The sequence below is a fragment of the Notamacropus eugenii genome, chromosome 2, assembly GCF_028372415.1.
Source record: "Notamacropus eugenii isolate mMacEug1 chromosome 2, mMacEug1.pri_v2, whole genome shotgun sequence".
Lineage (NCBI taxonomy): Eukaryota > Metazoa > Chordata > Mammalia > Diprotodontia > Macropodidae > Notamacropus > Notamacropus eugenii.
In genome coordinates this window covers 435,676,302-435,693,531 of record NC_092873.1, presented here as the reverse complement: position 1 = coordinate 435,693,531, position 17,230 = coordinate 435,676,302, and the positions used below count along the sequence as shown (strand labels likewise).

At 46.9% G+C, this 17,230-nt stretch overlaps 1 protein-coding gene across 24 annotated transcripts in view; it reads right to left on the bottom strand.

The window, feature by feature from the left end:
* Positions 1 to 1,765: 1,765 nt before the first annotated feature.
* Positions 1,766 to 17,230, bottom strand: part of PLEKHA6 (pleckstrin homology domain containing A6) — a 218,170-nt gene continuing 202,705 nt past the window's right edge. For 19 of the 24 annotated variants that reach the window (XM_072648090.1, XM_072648093.1, XM_072648092.1 and 16 more), the window contains 6 exons: positions 16,049 to 16,225; positions 14,967 to 15,134; positions 14,753 to 14,886; positions 13,650 to 13,795; positions 6,322 to 6,445; positions 1,766 to 5,728 (listed from right to left, as the gene is read on the bottom strand). In XM_072648090.1, the coding sequence (XP_072504191.1) occupies positions 6,330 to 6,445; positions 13,650 to 13,795; positions 14,753 to 14,886; positions 14,967 to 15,134; positions 16,049 to 16,225 (741 nt within the window). In that variant the 3' untranslated portion in view covers positions 1,766 to 5,728; positions 6,322 to 6,329. The remainder of the gene's footprint in view (positions 5,729 to 6,321; positions 6,446 to 13,649; positions 13,796 to 14,752; positions 14,887 to 14,966; positions 15,135 to 16,048; positions 16,226 to 17,230) is intronic. The other 5 variants (XM_072648091.1, XM_072648107.1, XM_072648108.1 and 2 more) reach the window with 3 other exon arrangements.

Below are 17,230 nucleotides of genomic sequence, written 5' to 3'. Positions count from 1 at the left end.
AGTACAAACTCATCTGTTTAGCTTTTAAAGTCTTTCGCAATGTCTCATCTATTTTTCCAAAATGATTAATTTCCCCAACATGCTCAACATTTCAGACAATCTGTCTTATTTGCTTCCCCAGACAGCACCCCATCTCCCATTTTCATGCCTTTGCATTGGCTGTGTCCCCTGCCTGCAATGCATTCCCCCCTCACCTCTGTCACTTAGAATTCTGAGCTTCAAGGCAAAGCTTAAATGTTATCCCCTATAGTGCCATGCCTGATCTCCCCAGTTGGCAGTGCCTTTCTTGTCCCCATTTTACTTTGCATTTACTTTCTATATATCTTGTATTTACTTATCTATGTATTGTATCCATCAGTTATCATTTATGAAGTCCATCAGATGGCATTTATTAAGCACCTACTATGTGTTAAGCCCTGGGGATACAACGAAAGGCAAAAGAGAGTCCCCTGCTCTCAAGGATCTTATAATTTAAAGGGACCATAAAACACAAATTTCTTAAGGGAAAGCTGAGTTTTCCCTTTTGCCTTTCTGTCTCCAGTGTTGAGCACAGTGCTTTGCACGTAGTAGGCACACATGTTTGTTGACAGAATGAATGACTCCTAAATCTATATTTCTAGTTCTAATCTCTCTGATGAACTCTAGCCCTGCACGTGGAGAACTACCTGCTAGACATCCCTATTTACATATCCTAGAGGTACCTCACACTCAATATGCAGTATCTGAAAACAGCCCACCACCTCTCCTGTCCCCAGACAGATTCTTCCTCCAAGTTCCCTATTTCAGTCGAGGGCATCATCACCTTTCCAGGCACCTGTTTGCATCATAGGAATCATTCTTGACTTCCCTCTCCTTCAACCCCTGCATTCACTCAGTTGCCTTCACATTTCCTCTTGCATCTGTTCCCTTCTCTCCAATCATACTGCCTTTACCTGGACTATTTCTATAGCCTCCTCATTGGTTTTTCTGATTTCTGTTTCTCTCTTCTTAATACAACTCTTAACTCAACATTCTTAAAACAGATCATACCATAGCATTCTTCCTAGTCAAAAATCAGGAGACACAAATCTTACTGTTCATTTGACCTTGGGCAAGTAACTTAATCTCCCTCAGTTTCTGGGCCTCAGAACTCAGAAAATGGCACTCAGTTTCCTCATCTATAAAATGAGGGTGTTAGACAAGAGTACCTCTGTTGAGTTCCAGAGCACATCCTTTCCAGTTCCAGACCTATGATTCCATGAGCATATGAAATAGCACTGGCTCAGGAATCAGAAAACCTGGATTCAAATCCCACCCAATACTCCTTGTGTAACTTTGAGCAACTCCCTCAAGCTCCCTGAGTCTTAGGTTCCTCATCTGTGAAACGAAGGATCTTAAATTGTGTTTTACAGGGAAGAAACAAAACCTCTCAAGAGCACATTAGGGGTAGAGTATTCAAACTTTTCTAAGGTTTAAGAATGTCTGATCCTGGCTCTCTTCTAATTCTGTCCTTGCTCCCATAGTCAGGGAAATTACCATCACCAACCCCTCTCCTTTATCATCCCTCTACTTCTGGTCTCCAGGTCTCATGAGCCCTTGTTCCCCTACTAGACAAAGTTCTATGAAGGCAGCTGTCCTGTTTTATCTAAACTTGGTTATCTCCCCCAGTACCTAAGCACTGTCCTCTGATCACCACAGAAGCTTAACAAATACTTGAACAAATGAATTATTGCTCAATGAATTTGCCCTTACCCTCTCCCACACAGAGTTGGAGACACACCATATGTACAAACCATCCATTTTATTTCCTGTTTTGGTTTTATACAAACTTATATGTACACAAATGCAGCTCTTCTTGAGAGCTGTGACTGCTCTAATAGTTGCTACATCTAAAAAGAATGACTGCTGAAAGGAGGAAGAAAGTGATCACCCATTCCAGGGAGCCAGGATCTCTCCCTCGCTGGGCAAGAAAGATGGTATGAGGATGCTACAGCTTCTTGGAGGATACTCAACTTTAAAACAATCTCCTAAGGTCACTTTGATATCAAATAAAGACACCAACATCACAGGTTTCCTCGTTAGGTTTATTGTCTAAATCTAGCAAGATTCAACGGTCCCCAGAATGCGCATATGTAGATATATAGTTTGCTCCCGTGGAGTTTTCTTGGTTACAAGAGTGACCAGGTGGAAGGTGTTACAGAAAGACAAGAGGATCAATCCCATCTCAACCCACAGTTTTTCCTTCCTCCCTCCCCCACCCCTTTCCCCCAACAAGAGCAGGGCTCTGTCTAAGCCCTGGGCAAGGAGAGAGAGTCCACATAGCTGGAATATAGTTAAAGTGACCTTTGAAATAGGACAATCCCAAACACGAGTCATGGATGGAGGGAATTATTGACTGGGGAAACCCTAGGTTATTAATCAGGGATTTCCCCTGCATGGATAACACCATAAGGGCTTCCTCCAGAGTCCAGATCATAGCTCTTTGAGATGGGAGTATGTGGGGGCAAGCTGGCCACTAAGTCCCCCATCTCACTTGCTGGAAGATAAAGTTCATGCTGGGCTGGTTAAGTGGAGAAGCAAGCACCAAGGTGTCTCTTGAGATGCAAAGTCAAACTATAAACTCCAGCTGAGAATCATGTGCCATTCCATCCTATGGGTACAGGGCCTAGACACAAGACTACAGAGACCTCCTGACGTCTATACCCTCCCCATAAAATTGCTTCTTGCCTGCTTATCTCATCTCAGGACAAAGATTGTTGCTTTGCTTTATTTCAATGCAGAGAATACATTTCAGTGGATGGATTGGGTCTGGGTCCTCTTGGCAAGGATGAATGGGCTACATCATCCTTTGGAATCTTCCTTGGCACACGACCTTGTTTGGCAGCCTGGATACCAGGCTGAGGGCACTAATCCCAAGGTTGATCTAAGGACAGTTCCCCAAGGGAGGAAGGGAACACAACTGGAGATGCCTTACAGACAGCTGGGGGAGGGGGGAATTGGATCAAACAAAAATGGTGAGAAGATCCAAACAGCTCTCATGCTCTATGCTAAGAGGGGAACAGTTAGCTTCAGTAATCCCCAAATCATCTTTGTTTGGCTTTGGAAGACGTTATACCATGGCCCAGCAGGAGATTTGCTTTCCTGGTTCTGTTTAGCTTAGGCTAACCTGAGTCTGAATTTCCAGCTTGGGTGAGAATTGGAAATTGACCAGAATATCAAGTTCTCTGAAGACCTTCAAGAGAAAATCCCAGGTCAAATAAAGATTTCTTTAGCATCTTTTTGAATGAGGTTCTTGCCTTTTCTGGATTGCGAAATAGTTGGCAATCCATGAGCAAAGAGAGCTTTTAATTTATTGTGGAGAGGGTGGTGATGGTACTGAGCCGTCTACTTCCAATTGCCCCATGCAACTACATCAGCTTGGACATTCTACGATTTGAAAATAGATTTGCGATTAACAAAAGCAGAAAATAGATCTATCTTAAAAGTCCTTTTTTTTCCACTTTTGGATAAAAAGGGGACTAGAAGAAGTCCACTTGTGGGCCGTGACCTGAAATAGTATAGAGAGTAAGGGAAAGAGAAATATAGTTAAGGTCAGGGGCTCCAGAAACGGATAAGACATCCAAACAAATATATATTATATATAATATGTATAATTTCCATAAAACATATATTAAGGCATGTAGAGTAACATAAAGAGCCAGCTTTATGAAATAATGGGTGAGAAAGGTGGGAGAAGTACAGACATTACTTCCTGGTATTTTACATGTATTTCTTTTGAAAATTATTACTTTTTTTTTAAAGGGGGGTAGAGGAGAGGAGAGACCAATAAACTCCAGGAAGGGTTAACAGTCCCTGGAAATCAGTTCAAAGTGGGAGGAGACAGGCTTCTTCACAAGGAGTTAAATGGGGCAAGAGCAGCAAGATGATAAAGAGAAAGACCACTCTTCTTTCTCCACATCCACCCTCTCCCCCAAACAGGAAGGACAAGCTAGAGATGCTTCAACAAGGCTTAGAACAGTATGCAGAGGTGAGATCAAAATACATGATGATAATCTTCTTTGAGCAATGAGATGTGTGTACATAGGAGGGCATCCTTTAGGAGGGCAGTGACTTGTTATTTTGGGAATTATATTTATATAAGCATAGCAACTATCCTAGCCAGTAAGAGGGAGAAGGGGTTGGGACAAGGGTGAGAGAATGCTAACCAGTTGTTTGGAACTCTCCTTAGGTTTAACTACCAGGGCATTGGGATGGGTGGGAGTGGTCTACTTTATCAGAGGGACCCATAGGCTAATAATTAAGACAAAAAGAAAATGGCATCATGCTTACTCTTCTTCTTCTCTAGCTGCATCTATCTTACGTTATTGAGTAGAAAAGAGTAAGATGCCTTCATGCTCATCTCTACATATCCTCCTTCTCTGCCTTGGAGGTGCCAGAAAGGTCCTCATATTAGAATTCCAGTGTCTCTCAAACCTGGCGCTGACTAGGAATCCTCTGAAAGAATGGGGTGTAGAGTAGATGATGGATTGGCGTTAGGGTTCTACATTCTGTCTGCTGGAAACTAAAGGATGGGGACAAGGGAAATGTCACCAAACTGGCTCAATGAGATCTTCCCCCATTTACCAGCTGCCACCCCTATGGGGCACATGCAGACCCCAGGACATCCATCAGTCCAGAGAATCTTCCCAGGGTCTCATCAAAGATCTCCCAATTCGAATCAGAAACATGAACCTGAAGAAGCACCTGCCCTAGGTGTGTCTTCCTCAGGCTAGCTTGGGGGGAGGGAGTGCTCAGAAGAGAGCTCCTGGGAGTGATGAGCTTATCAGAAACGCCAGTCTGGTACTGCCTTCATTATGGAGTGAGTGGTGGCTTCACTCTGAGAAAACAAACTTTGAGCTACTTTTTCAGCCCTGTCTTTCTCCTTTTCGTCTTTTCTCCCCTCCTCCTCAGCTTCCAAATGCATGTTGTTGGGGAAGCCTCCCCAATCACTTTCCTTTGCCTCCCATCCCTTCACCCTCCTCGACTTGTTCTTAGACACAACACAGACCTGCTGGTTCCCTAACCACTGCACCCCACCACCTGTACCCCCACCACTGAGCTCTGTGACTGACATTCACATCCTTGCGTCCTTCTCTTGATCCATTACACTTGTCTTTGGCACAGTCAAGATGACCAGTCCCTCTTCTGTCCCCAGAGGGCGTCCACGAGCCAAGATCCATTAAAGCTGAGGGTTTCTCTTGAGAGAGCAGAATTGGGGAGAATGAATTAGATGGAAGCTGGAGATTCTTCCTTGGCATCAGGGTTCTAGGCTAAGCATGACTTCTCTGGGACTGGGGCAGGAGATATGTCCATCTCTTCCACCTCCTGGCCCAAGTTCTCCCCTCCCCAGCAGGTTCCGATGTATCCACTGTCACCAGTTGTGGGTCCTCCTATCTGTTCAGTGCTAGGGGGCGGGCTGCACCTCATGCCAGTCCCTAGCAGCAGTCCAGTGACTCTCACAGAGCAGAGCAACCAGACTGTCTCTCCAGAATGGGGCCATGATCCAAGAGGTCATGGGAGTGCATGTGTCTTGAGGTATCTGTGCTCCTCTCAGCAGCCAAAGCCCCCCCCAGGCCTAGCTCCCCACAGTAGTCCCATGGGGAGCACGGTGGAGGTGAGATGGGGAGCCTAGACCCCAGGTGTGGCAGAAGAGGGCTTCAGAAGGTGGCTCTGTGGAACTTCACAGCATTGGCCTCAGCCAGGGCTTGCACTAGAGAGAGACAGAACAAAGGGAGAAAGGCATGGGCGTGGGTTACTAGCTATCCTGAATCCACCCGTGAATCTGGGCCGCTGATTCAGAATAGTTCTATCTAAAGAGTGTAAGGACTTTGCCTCTAGGGAGTGAGTTTGCTGGGAGGTGGAGAGGGTCCCTAAGATGTCTGGGCAATAAGGACTCCCCTGCATCGGATGAATAAAAATCAGTGATCGTTCCTCCACTCATCACATTAAGGGCTAATAATTCAGTAGACTAGTGGCCCTTGGCTAAAGGTGCCCTTTGCCAGATTTATGCATAATGGGGCCTGTGGCCTGGGAGTGTGACTTTTAAGAGTAGTGCACAGGCGCATAATGCATTCCCTAAACTAAGTTTACCTCTTTCTTCTGGCCTGAGATCCAGGCCCAGTGCCAGCCACTGCATTGAGATGCTTTTGGTAAGCTCAAGCAGATGGATGGACCAGAGCAGAGCAGCAAGGGAAAGGGGTTAGGGGAGGGACACAATGTCTTAAATGGAGGCAAGGAGATGGCTCTGGAGGTGGGGCAAGGAATCTCTCTGGGGCGATCAAATACAGTAGAAAAGATGCTTACGTCACAGCTCAGACCCGCATAGAATGGCTGTTGTCGGCGCCCCGCGGGGGATCAGACGAGAGGGGGTTGGCTGGTGGAGTCGGGGAAGCAGGGGAGGTGGGAGGGCTTGGGGTGGCACATTGAGCTGGAAACAGAAATGAACAGGCTTGTGAATGGGAGGGAGACTGGGGATGAGGACAAAGGGGTCGAGGTGAGCAGGGAAAGCAGAGCTTGCAGCTGGTGAGCCAGCCCAAACACAGGCAAAGCCCCCCTCACTCCCAGGGGAGTGCGGCAGGGCGTGGCTGCTGTTGCTTGCTGGGTTGGTGGAGCCAATGAGGGCCTGGGAGTCAGGAGACCTGAGGTCCAGTCTGAGCTGCTGCAGCAGCTTTCTGTGTGACCTTGGGTAGGTCATCTGCTCTCTCTGTGCCGTCATTCACTCATCTGTGAAATGGGGATGGGCAGGCACGGCCAAATTGTGATCCAGATGAATGGAGGGAATACCCCTGCCCCCCATTCATGAGATCACAGGTCCATTGGACTAATGGAGCAAAACGTGGACGTCTGCACCCCCTGCCCTATAAGGCTATTCTGGGGATACAATGAGGTAGGTAATCTATGCAGGTACCTTTCAATCTTACACATCTTACATCTTACAAAAGAAAATAATAATATCGGCAATTATCATGTAATATTTGCAACACTTATGATATTATTATTTTACAATATATAGTGAAATTTCACTAATTTGAACCTTTTCCTCTCCCTCACCCCCAAGAAGAGGGCCTAGGGTGAGTCAACTTAAGTTAATGAAAAAGTCAAACTAGACTAATTTTTAAAAACAACTTTCAAGTATATACTAATTTTCACTAGAGCAAAAGAAAAATGTTGCTTAGCAGAGGTGGAATGGGTACCTGCTTGAGTGAACTTTTGAGATGTTAATAGATTCTAAATTATGTGTTACCTAAATTCTGTAACTCATCAAGCTTATTAACATTCAATAAATATTTTTACAATATACTATTAGTTTGCATACAAAAGACAAGGCACTCTTTAAAGAGTTGGATTCATAACCTTTAAGGGTCTTTCCAAGTTTGCCTGATTTTGTAATGATAAATAGCAAATTTGTAAATATTTCCCTAACAATCTTGTATAGGCAGCTAATAAGGCTGCCTCCTTTTCAGAAACTGTGAGCACACACAGCACAACCTTCTTACCAAGTGAATGAAGTCCAAATTAGTAAGATTTCACTGCAGTGTTATTTGGCTACAGCACTAAAAGGGGGAAAGATGGGTGGGATGGAACTGGAAACACTTTCCACACCCTTATTAATCCTCAATGGACCAGGGGGATTCAGGAAGAAGTTGGGGATAGGTCTCCCTGTCTCACAAAGACACAGAGAGTGTTAGGGTCTTTGCCAGGATCACACGGGGTATTATCATCCAGAAGTGGAATTCCAGGTGTCTTACCCCCTTTCCCATTAGACCTCACTGCCCCTTCCTGCACTCTGTTCAGCAGTCAGGAAAGTCAGACTTAAGGAAGGTAGGTTCCAGGTTTGCTTTTATAGCTGTTGATAGGTGTAGCTATCAGCATTAGGACAGGCAAGTATGCTTCGAACACCGGGAAACTCACCCATCTTGTACATACAAGGCACTAGATCCCCACACATCAAAGCAAGTATCCCTCAAATGGACTCATGCATTCACTCCCTCTGTCCATTTTCACATTGCTTATATCCCCTACACCTGCACAGCACATTCACCTAAGTGCATCCACAACCATCATACACAACCAAACTCATACTTGCCCCTAACAACCATGCCTCTTAATGTTTTTTTCCCTCCCCTCCTCCCCATGACCTGTCTCTTCCTTGAAATTACTTTTTATGTTACTTTTTATGAACATATCTGTATGCATGCCACATCCTCCCAGTAAGATGTAAGCTCCTTGAGGACAGGCTAATTTTTTGTTCTTACGTCCTTAGAACTTTACAACCAGTAGATGATTACTAAACATTTGCTGTATTGATTTGTATGATTCAGAGGTCATTCATCCAGTACCGTTGACTAGTGGGGGAACAGCCAAGAACAGGAGAAGTAAGTGAGGAAGATCCACGTGCAGCCAAAACTGATGCTGGGAAATCTGTGTTCTCAAGTTAACGCCCTCTATTCAGGGACCATACATAAAATGCCTTTGCTAGGGCAGTGAGTCAATCACTGTTCACTGAACTGCATCAAGTATACTGACAGGTGAGACACCCCCCCCCCCCCCAGAACCCTAGCTGCTCTGACTTCCCTCACATACAAAACTCCACCAAGTCTGCCATGCTCTGAGAAAGTAGGTGACTAAATTAGATGCCCAAAACGTAGAAGAAAAGATGGGCTGTTGGCTGAGGCAGGAATGCTGAGTAGCAAGAAGTCATGACTGACAACAGAATTAAAAAAACAACAATTAAAAGCAGGAAGAGGAATTAAAAACATGTTTGTCCCCAGGGGCCTTCGGGGCAAGCCCATGTCCCTCAAGGGCCCAATCAGGTCATCATTATGAAATAGGGAGCCTGAGTCAAGCAAAGCTTGTCAGTGTTTCCTTTTTAAGGTTGTGAGATGGTTGTTTATCCTTTGTGCTGGAAGAGGACGATGACATCAGGAAGGTGATGCCATGACTTGCAAGTGAATTGGATTTAAATGAGAATGGGTTTGCAAAGTCACCAGCCTTACTCTCTCCTCTGGTGCCATCTGGGTCCAGTGGCCAGATATCAATCAGAACCACTGGAGATGGCCCAGCTTTTTTAAAGGAGGCAGGGAAATTGCTATTTAAGTAAGCTGTGTCTCCCTACTTCAGCCCGGATTCCCACACTGCTGTTGGGCACAAGAGCCCTCCCATCTCATCCCATCCCACCCCACCCCACTCTGACATCTGAGGACTCCTTTGTGCCACTGGAGGCAGCTGGGTGACTAGGCCCAGAGTCAAGAAGATCTGAGTTCAAATTCAGCCCCAAACACTAGCAACCCTGAGAATGTCACCTAACCTCTGTCTGCCCTCAGTTTGTCTGTAAAATGGGGATCATCATAGCAGCCCTCTAGGGTTGTTGTAAGGATCAAATGAGATGTTTGTAAACGTGCTTAGTTAGCACAGTGCTTGGAACATAGCAGCTGCTTAATAGATGCTTATTTCCTCCCCTTCTTCCCACAGTCAGGCAAGGACCTGTGTATCCCCATTGCCCAGGACCGTGCCTGGCATCTAGGAGGTTCAAAATAAATACTTGCTGATTGATGGATTGATTCGAGGGATATGCTTTGGCTGCGGAAAACACGCTGAAGTAGAATCAATCCTTCTCCTCCGATGGTGTCAAGTAAATAAGGCCTTCCTGTACAATGTCTTCACAGTTACCCACTCACACACACAGCGTACAAACTTCTAGGGTCATAGGATCACAGGATTCTGAGCAAATCCCTCATTTAGACAGTAAAGAAAATGAGGTCCAGAGAAGGAAAGTAACTGAGGCGACAGTCAAGGAACCGCAGGGCAGGGATTCAAACCCACATCTTCTGATCCCAATTCTATGCTCTCCTATGGCACACACACACATACACACACAGAGACAGGAACCTTCACAAACACTGTGCACAACACATATACACACACAAACATTCTGTACCATCTACACAGACAACCTGTGTACTCAAGACAATTCCACAGCCAAAACACATGCTGCATGTTCCCCATGGAATGGCTCCTATCATACCTTTGGTGCAGCTGTGGATGTTTCTGGGCCCTAGAACCCAGGAGCCAAAGCAGCAGGGACAGTGAGCCGTGCCTGGGGTTTGGCAGCACCACAGCCATTCTTTAGATACTTGGGGTTTGGGTAGAACCCAGGTGGCCGTTCGCTCTGAGCGCACGGGCCGAAACCTAAGCCTGTGTGTGTAGGGGAGGAATCCGATAGGCCGGTTCAGGTTTTGTTTTCATGGAACCTCTGGCTGGAGGCCTGTGGCAGAGAGAGCCAGGGCCAGGGCCCTGGGGCCGGGCTGGGGAAGGGTTTTTCAGTAAAGGGTTTTGTTTTTATTCCCTTTGAAACAGGAAGTTGCCTTTTGCCCAGAGCATGGAATTTGACCTTTAGAGGTTCAAGTTCAGTTTGTGAAGGAAATGCTGACAAGTCTTGCTGGAGCCTTCATGCCCAAACCAGTTCCATAGTCTCATGCCCTGTAGTCCTGATGTGGGAAGCTGCCTTCTCCCCTCCCCAACCCACCCACAACTCCCTAGATCTTATCCCATCCATCCCCCTGCCTCCCAGATGTGCCCAAAGCCAATGAACAACTCTCAGGGATTATTATTCATGCTGTAGTATGAAAAGCATTCTATTGAGAGTCAGAAGGCCTGAGTTCAAATTCTGGCTTTGACATGAAGTGTGTGACCTGGGCCATGGATCTGAAGTTCTCTGGATCTTAGTTTTGTCATCTACAAAAGGGGGAGATCATTACTTGTGCTATCTAGTGGCTGCACATTATAGTTGGGAAGAAAGTGGGGTTTCTACATAAACAGTAAAGCATGGCATTAATGAACTATCATTATTCCATTGCTAGATCCTATTATATTCATCACCTTCTTCCCTGGGGCTAACTAAAATTTCTCTTGCTACAGCCTAACAGTGAACCTTTGAGAAGAACCAGGTTTGTAATTATTAGGAATAAGGACGAATATACGTATGTCTAACTATATGTAATAGTGGCACTCCTTTCCTATGGAATGCTGAGCCTTTTCCGGGGCCAAATACCCAACGTTCCTAGGGCTGTGCCCCAGCCAAAACATATGCCATCAGACAAACTCCGCGGAATGGCCAGTGTTCTAGATGTAAAACCCCCACCACAGGTCATGTGTCTGCCTAAACTTGTTTTCCTTAGGAGGAACTGGTTCTTTCTCATTTCTCTCAAAAAGGTCCCCAGGGCCAGGAACAATCTAGGTGTCACCAGTCTCTAGTCTAGTCTAGCCTTTCCTATTCCTAGGCTCAAACTGCCATAATCATCTGCTCCATTCATGTGGACCACCCTTCCCCTTCTTTCGTTGGAGAACACAAAGATTTCCATGCCTATCTACCTTATCAATCTCGTCTCTTACTACTATGCTTTCCTTACCCCGCAGTTAAATAAGTCTTTTAAGCGTTCCCCATGTCTTTCCAATGAACCTCCTTCCTCACGTTAGTAAGAATTACTAAATCTTTACTTTCTTCTGATATCTCTTGTCCCTCCCATCCAAGTTTTACCTACCCCCATTTCTCCCCAGCCCTGCCTAGACCTTCCTAGCTAGAGTTGTCTGCATTCACAGCTAAACTCAGTCACAGCCTACCCATCTGCTTCTACCTCCTTGTGTCTGTGTCCAATCAACTCCCAATTATCCATTTTCTTCCTGGAAAACAGGAAATCTTTAAGCTCTCGCCAGTAGGGCTGGGCTGGGAGACAAGGCTGTGGCAGCTTTGCTCTGCCTCCTTAGATAACATTAGATGTCTGTTTACTCTTGCTGCCTTCTGCCCAGCAGAAGCTGGAAGGGAAAGACTTTTGACATTCCCTCCCCACATTCGGGATCAGCTAACAGGAGCAGCCTTTTAAACGCAGCCAGTGAATTACTTCCATTGACCCAGAGATTGTATGTTTAAAAAAAGATATGAGAGACTAAGAGATGGTGGTGTTGATGTTTAGCATGAAAGAGGGAAGCAGGAGGACAGTTTTAAAGTCCTAGGAATTCATAGGAAAATGAACAAAGTCAAGTCCCCCAAACAAATCAAAATCCTTTCTGATTATCTATTTTTGGATTGAGGGGTTTGGGGATTATCTGTGCTATGGTTCTCCCACCTGATGAACATGAATAATTAGGAGTTGACAGGATTCATATGACTTCTCTGAATGCTTTTATGTATAAGGAGGTCTATACGGGCATACCCATCAATAATACTGTCTGGTTTTGTTTTAGTCATTTCAGTCATATCCAACTGAACCCTTTTGGGGGTTTTCTTGGCAGAGGTATTGGAGTAGTTTGCCATTTTCTTTTCCAGCTCATTATACATATGAAGAAACTGAGGCAAACAGGGTTAAGTGACTTGCCTAGGGTCACACAGCTAGTGAGTGTCTGAGGTTAGATTTGTACTTGGGTCTTCCTGACTCCAAGCCCAGCACTCCAACCACTATAACTAGGAATATTTGCACCTGAAGCAAGTACCAAAAATCATGCTTGAAACACAAATGGTTCCCTCTGTTGGTTCATTACATCAGTCTTGTGAGGGGTATATGTGCATGTGTCTATGCGTGTATGGGAGAGAGAGAGACAGACAGAGAGAGACAGAGACAAAAAGAGAGGGAGAGAGAAGGGGGGAGAGAGAGACAGACAGAGACAAAAAGAGAGGGAGAGAGAAGGAGAGACAGAGAGACAGAGAGAGACAGAGAGAGAAAGAGAGACAGAAAGGGGAGACAGAGACAGAGACAAAAAGAGAGACAGAGACAAAAAGAGAGAGAGAAGGGGGAAAGAGAGAGAGAGACAGAGACAAAAAGAAAGGGAGAGAGAAGAGGGAGAGAGAAAGAGAGAGAGACAGAGACAGAGAAAGAGACAGAGACAGAGAGAGACAGAGAGAGAGAGAGACAGAGAGAGAGAGACAGAGACAGAGAGAGAAAGCAAGAGACAGAGAGAGAGAGACACAGAGAGAGAGAGAGAGAGAGAGAGAGAGACAGAGAGAGAGAGAGAGAGAGAGAGCTCCCTGAGGATAAAGACTGTGTCTCTTCCATGAGTCTTAGGAGTTTCCCAAGAACAGATAATATATTTCCTCCACTAAACTGGGTGTTCCTTGAAGGCAGGACCAAGCCTCCTCCTTGCTGTGTATGCCCCTTTCCAGGGATGCTCAACACCTCCTGTGAGGTAAGGATGGTGCTTGCCACCAAGTATACAAACTGTGTGGCTACAGGGGTCTGGCAGACTACTGGAGTCAATGGTAGAAGACAGAAGCATAACCGGAACATGAGAGCAGACTAGCTCTCCTTGCTCCAATTTGCTTGCCAATGTTAGCGCTGGGCATGCTGGCCTGACTGTCCCTCACTTAGACTCCCAGGGACCTGTGTGTGCCACAAGCACGTGGGGAGGTGAGCTGTGTACCTGGTTACCTACATGAAAACTGATGAGAAGAAGATGATCCTCTTCCTTATCTGCTCTAAGGTAGAGTCCTACCCCAGAGAGCTGGCAGAGGTGGACATGGCATTGATAATTCACCCTAAGTGTGCGGCCACACCTCTTTGCCCAGGTCTGGGCCCAGCCCTAAGCCCCAGACCAGTCTGGGCCCCCAATCTTGCTGGCAGAGCAGGGCCCACCCCTCTCACCAGACAGCATGCGGCCCCTTCGGGAGGCCTCAGTCGCCAAGGTGCAGGAGATTTCAATCCTCTTCTCCTGCTCCTGAAGCTGGGTCTCGGGGTCCTGTGGCGTGTCCACCGAGTCGCCCTCGCCCATGGGCACCACGTTCTGCATGCTGGGGAAGCACAGACACATACCCACGCAGGGCCGGGGTGATACAGGGGCCTTTCAGGTAGCTGTGTCTATGCTACTACACGCTAGGCTCTATGTCTTTAACCTAGGGCTCCTAAAATGATTTTACATTGCTTTGATAGCTATGTTCTGATATAATTGGTCTCCTTTGTCATCTTAAGTATTTCATGTTATACATTTCAAAACATCATCTTGAGAAAGCGTCCATATGTTTCACTAGACTGCTAAAGGTGTCTGTGACACAAAAAAGGTTAAGCTCCCCTGAGGTACAGAGAGTTGGTGAATATGCTTTCCCACCATAACAATCAATCAAACAGCAAACTTTGACTCAGCACCTACCATGTCCCAGGCACTGTGCTGCATGTTGGGATGGAAGTACTAGATTGAAGTGGACCTTGTCTTCAAGGACTTTCCATTCTACTGGAGGCCAGCTAGCCCTAAGGATATATGCTGAAGGGGAAACTAGCTGCTGTGTTCCCCAACACCATTATCTGAGTGAACCCAAGTTAAAGTGAACAAGGGCTGTCTTAAGGGGAGAAAGGACTCCCAGCAGAGCATGATGTGTGATGAGTGTGCCAGAAAAGGACACAGGCTAGACCTGTGGCTTTGTCTTGGACGTGGAGTGGGATGATTATGGGCAAACAGTCCATGTGTGAGTTTTTAGGTCCCTATGGGCACCAGCTGACAGAAGTCATGGCCTTCTAGTCCCAGAGCTGGACAGGCATGGAGACTACAGAACTTAGGAAGAACCAGAGAACACAGAGGTACTGGGGACAAGTGGGCTTCAAAGGTGCTAACCCCCAGAGTTCCCTGGGAACTGAGGGTGAGGATGGGGAGAGAACAGGTGATGCTGCTTCCTCCTCCCATGATGGAGGGAAGGGGGAGGTGCTGGATGGCTCCCTTAGTTCCCTCACCTCCCCCTGGGCCTTCCCCTAGTCACCTGGATTTGGCAATGAGAGTTTTGATCCTTTCCACCTTTTTCTGCTTCTCCTTCATCTCTTCTGGGCTCAGGGGTGTTTCTGGTTCCAGTTCAATGTACCGTTCGGGGATAAAGACTTTGTCAGGCGTGGAGAGCTGCAGGTGTGAAGATGCAGAGATCATAGGTTGCTCCCTGCCCTTGGCCCCCAAGTGGGGAGGCAGGAGTTTCTTCTTACCTCCTTGGTGATGTCCACATCATAGTGCTGGGGTTCTAGTTCCATCTTTCGAAGTCGGGCAATCTCTTCCTGGGGAGTCTCATAGGTCTGCCCACCGGGTTCCTCTGCCCGAAGTGCCGCCTCCAAGTTGGAGATGTCCACCTCATGGATACTGCGGTGACGGCGCACCTGGGAGCCAGCAAAGCCATGGCCACTTGGGGCCTGTGTCCCCCCTGCCCTGACCTTCCCCTGTCATTCACCAGGTATGACTCTCTCCCAGTGAGGACTTTCCCTCCTAGTTATTAAACTCTAAACTCCATTTCTCAGCCCTCTTCCAAAGTCTTCCATAATCTGACCCCATCCTACATAAACAATCTCCTCTCTCACTTTTTTCCTACTATCTTCTGGAATAGGCAGGCTGGCTTCTCATGGTCCCAAAAAGAGACCCTGACTGCGACACTGGGCAAATCACTTAACCACCATAGGCCTCAATTTCCTCATCTGGAAAATGATGGGGCTGGACTAAATGACCTTGGAGGTCTCTTCCAGCTCTGGAACTAGGTTCCTATGATCCTCTTCTGGCTCTGAAAGCTCATTCAAGCCCTTTTCCCTGGCTAGAATACAGTCTTCTCTTCTCCTGACTGTCCGAATCATATCCATCCATCATGGCCCAGCTCTAGTCCCATTTCCTCCAAGAAGCCTTCCCTGATAACTCCGGCCCACACTATCCTCCCTTCTCCCTCACTGTCCCTACGACTCACCACATAATGTTGTTCCTTGGTTCTATTCTCATATCAAACTCTAAATGTCTCACATGAGTGTCCTGTCTTCCCAAGATCACAAGCTCCTTGAGGTAGGAACCATATCTTACGTTTTCTTCTCTATTCTTTCTCCATGATGCCCAGAATGGTGGTGCCTGACATCTAGCAGGCCCCTTGCAAAGGTTTGTTGAATTAAACTCTATTTAAAATGGACCTTCCAGGCACCCCAGTAAAGCCTCTCCCCATCATCCCAGTGAGGAGCCTCCCACCCTTATCCAACAATGCCCACTGGCCAGGGCTGGCCGTGCCCAGGGAGCAGGGGAGTGGCTGGGGGAGTTTTACCACTTTGTAGGAGGGTCGGGCAGTGGGGTCAGGGGATGGGCCAGCTGGGAGTTGTAGGCTCCGACGCTTCTCCTTCATGGAGCTGTTCTGATGCCGCCTCATGCGGTCGATCTGCTCCTCCACACTCATCTTGGCCTTCACCTCGTTGGGAAACATTGCACTCTTGGGACGCTCCTGCTGGGAGGGGGTGGGGGTGGGTGTGTGTGTGTGTGGAGGGGAGGGGGAGGTGCTGGATGGCTCCCTTAGTTCCCTCCCCTCCCCTCGGCCATTCCCGACTCCTGCCTTGGCTCCAAAGAAACCTTCAGAGAGCTGTCCTGGATTGATCCCTAATTCCACTCCAATCACTATTTCATTCTGCATCCCTGAATATATTTGCATTATGTTCACCTGCACTTTGGATAAATTCTCCATGAACTTTCCTGCATCTTGTTAGAATGGCAGAGTTGGAAGAGACCCCAGAAGCCATCTAGCCTACCTACAGGAGGAATCTCCCCTAAATTCTCCCAGACAAGAGGTCTGTCCAGCCTCTGCTTGGACAGCATCACTCACTGATTGGGAAAGCCCTGATTTATCACAATTATCTTTCCTGTTCCCCTCATCAGATGGGCAGCTCCTTGAGGGCAACTGAGTCCTTTCACCCCTTCCCAACGGGCTGTGAGCTTCCCCAGGATGAGGACTAGAGCAAGAGGTGGAAATTATGGAAAGGCTTGATATGAGGGAGGACTTCCTAATCATTAGAGCTGTCCAAAAGCAAATGGGCCACCTTACTCTCTGGTCCTCTTTGCAAGATTACTTGCCAGGCATGTGGCAGAGTGGAGCCAGTGGCAGATGTAAGCTGCACTACAAGACCTCCGAGGTGCCCTGCAACTCTGAGATTCTGTGACCACCTCCCCAGTCAGATGGGGAGCTCTGTGAAGGAAGGGACTGTTTCCTTTCTCCTAGCACACTGCAGGAGAGGAAGTACAATAGGTGTCACTAAGACACAGCTCTCCGGTGTTAGTTGGGTACTATACAGTAATGCAAAGGGTGCTGAACTTAGAGGACCTGAGTTCAAATCCTAACTCTGCCACTTAGGCTTGTTTGGCCTTGGATAAATCACTTAACACCTCTGGTCTCATTTCCTTATCTGTGGTTGGACTCAATGCCCTCTAAGGTCCTTTCCAACTCTATATTCCTTATCTG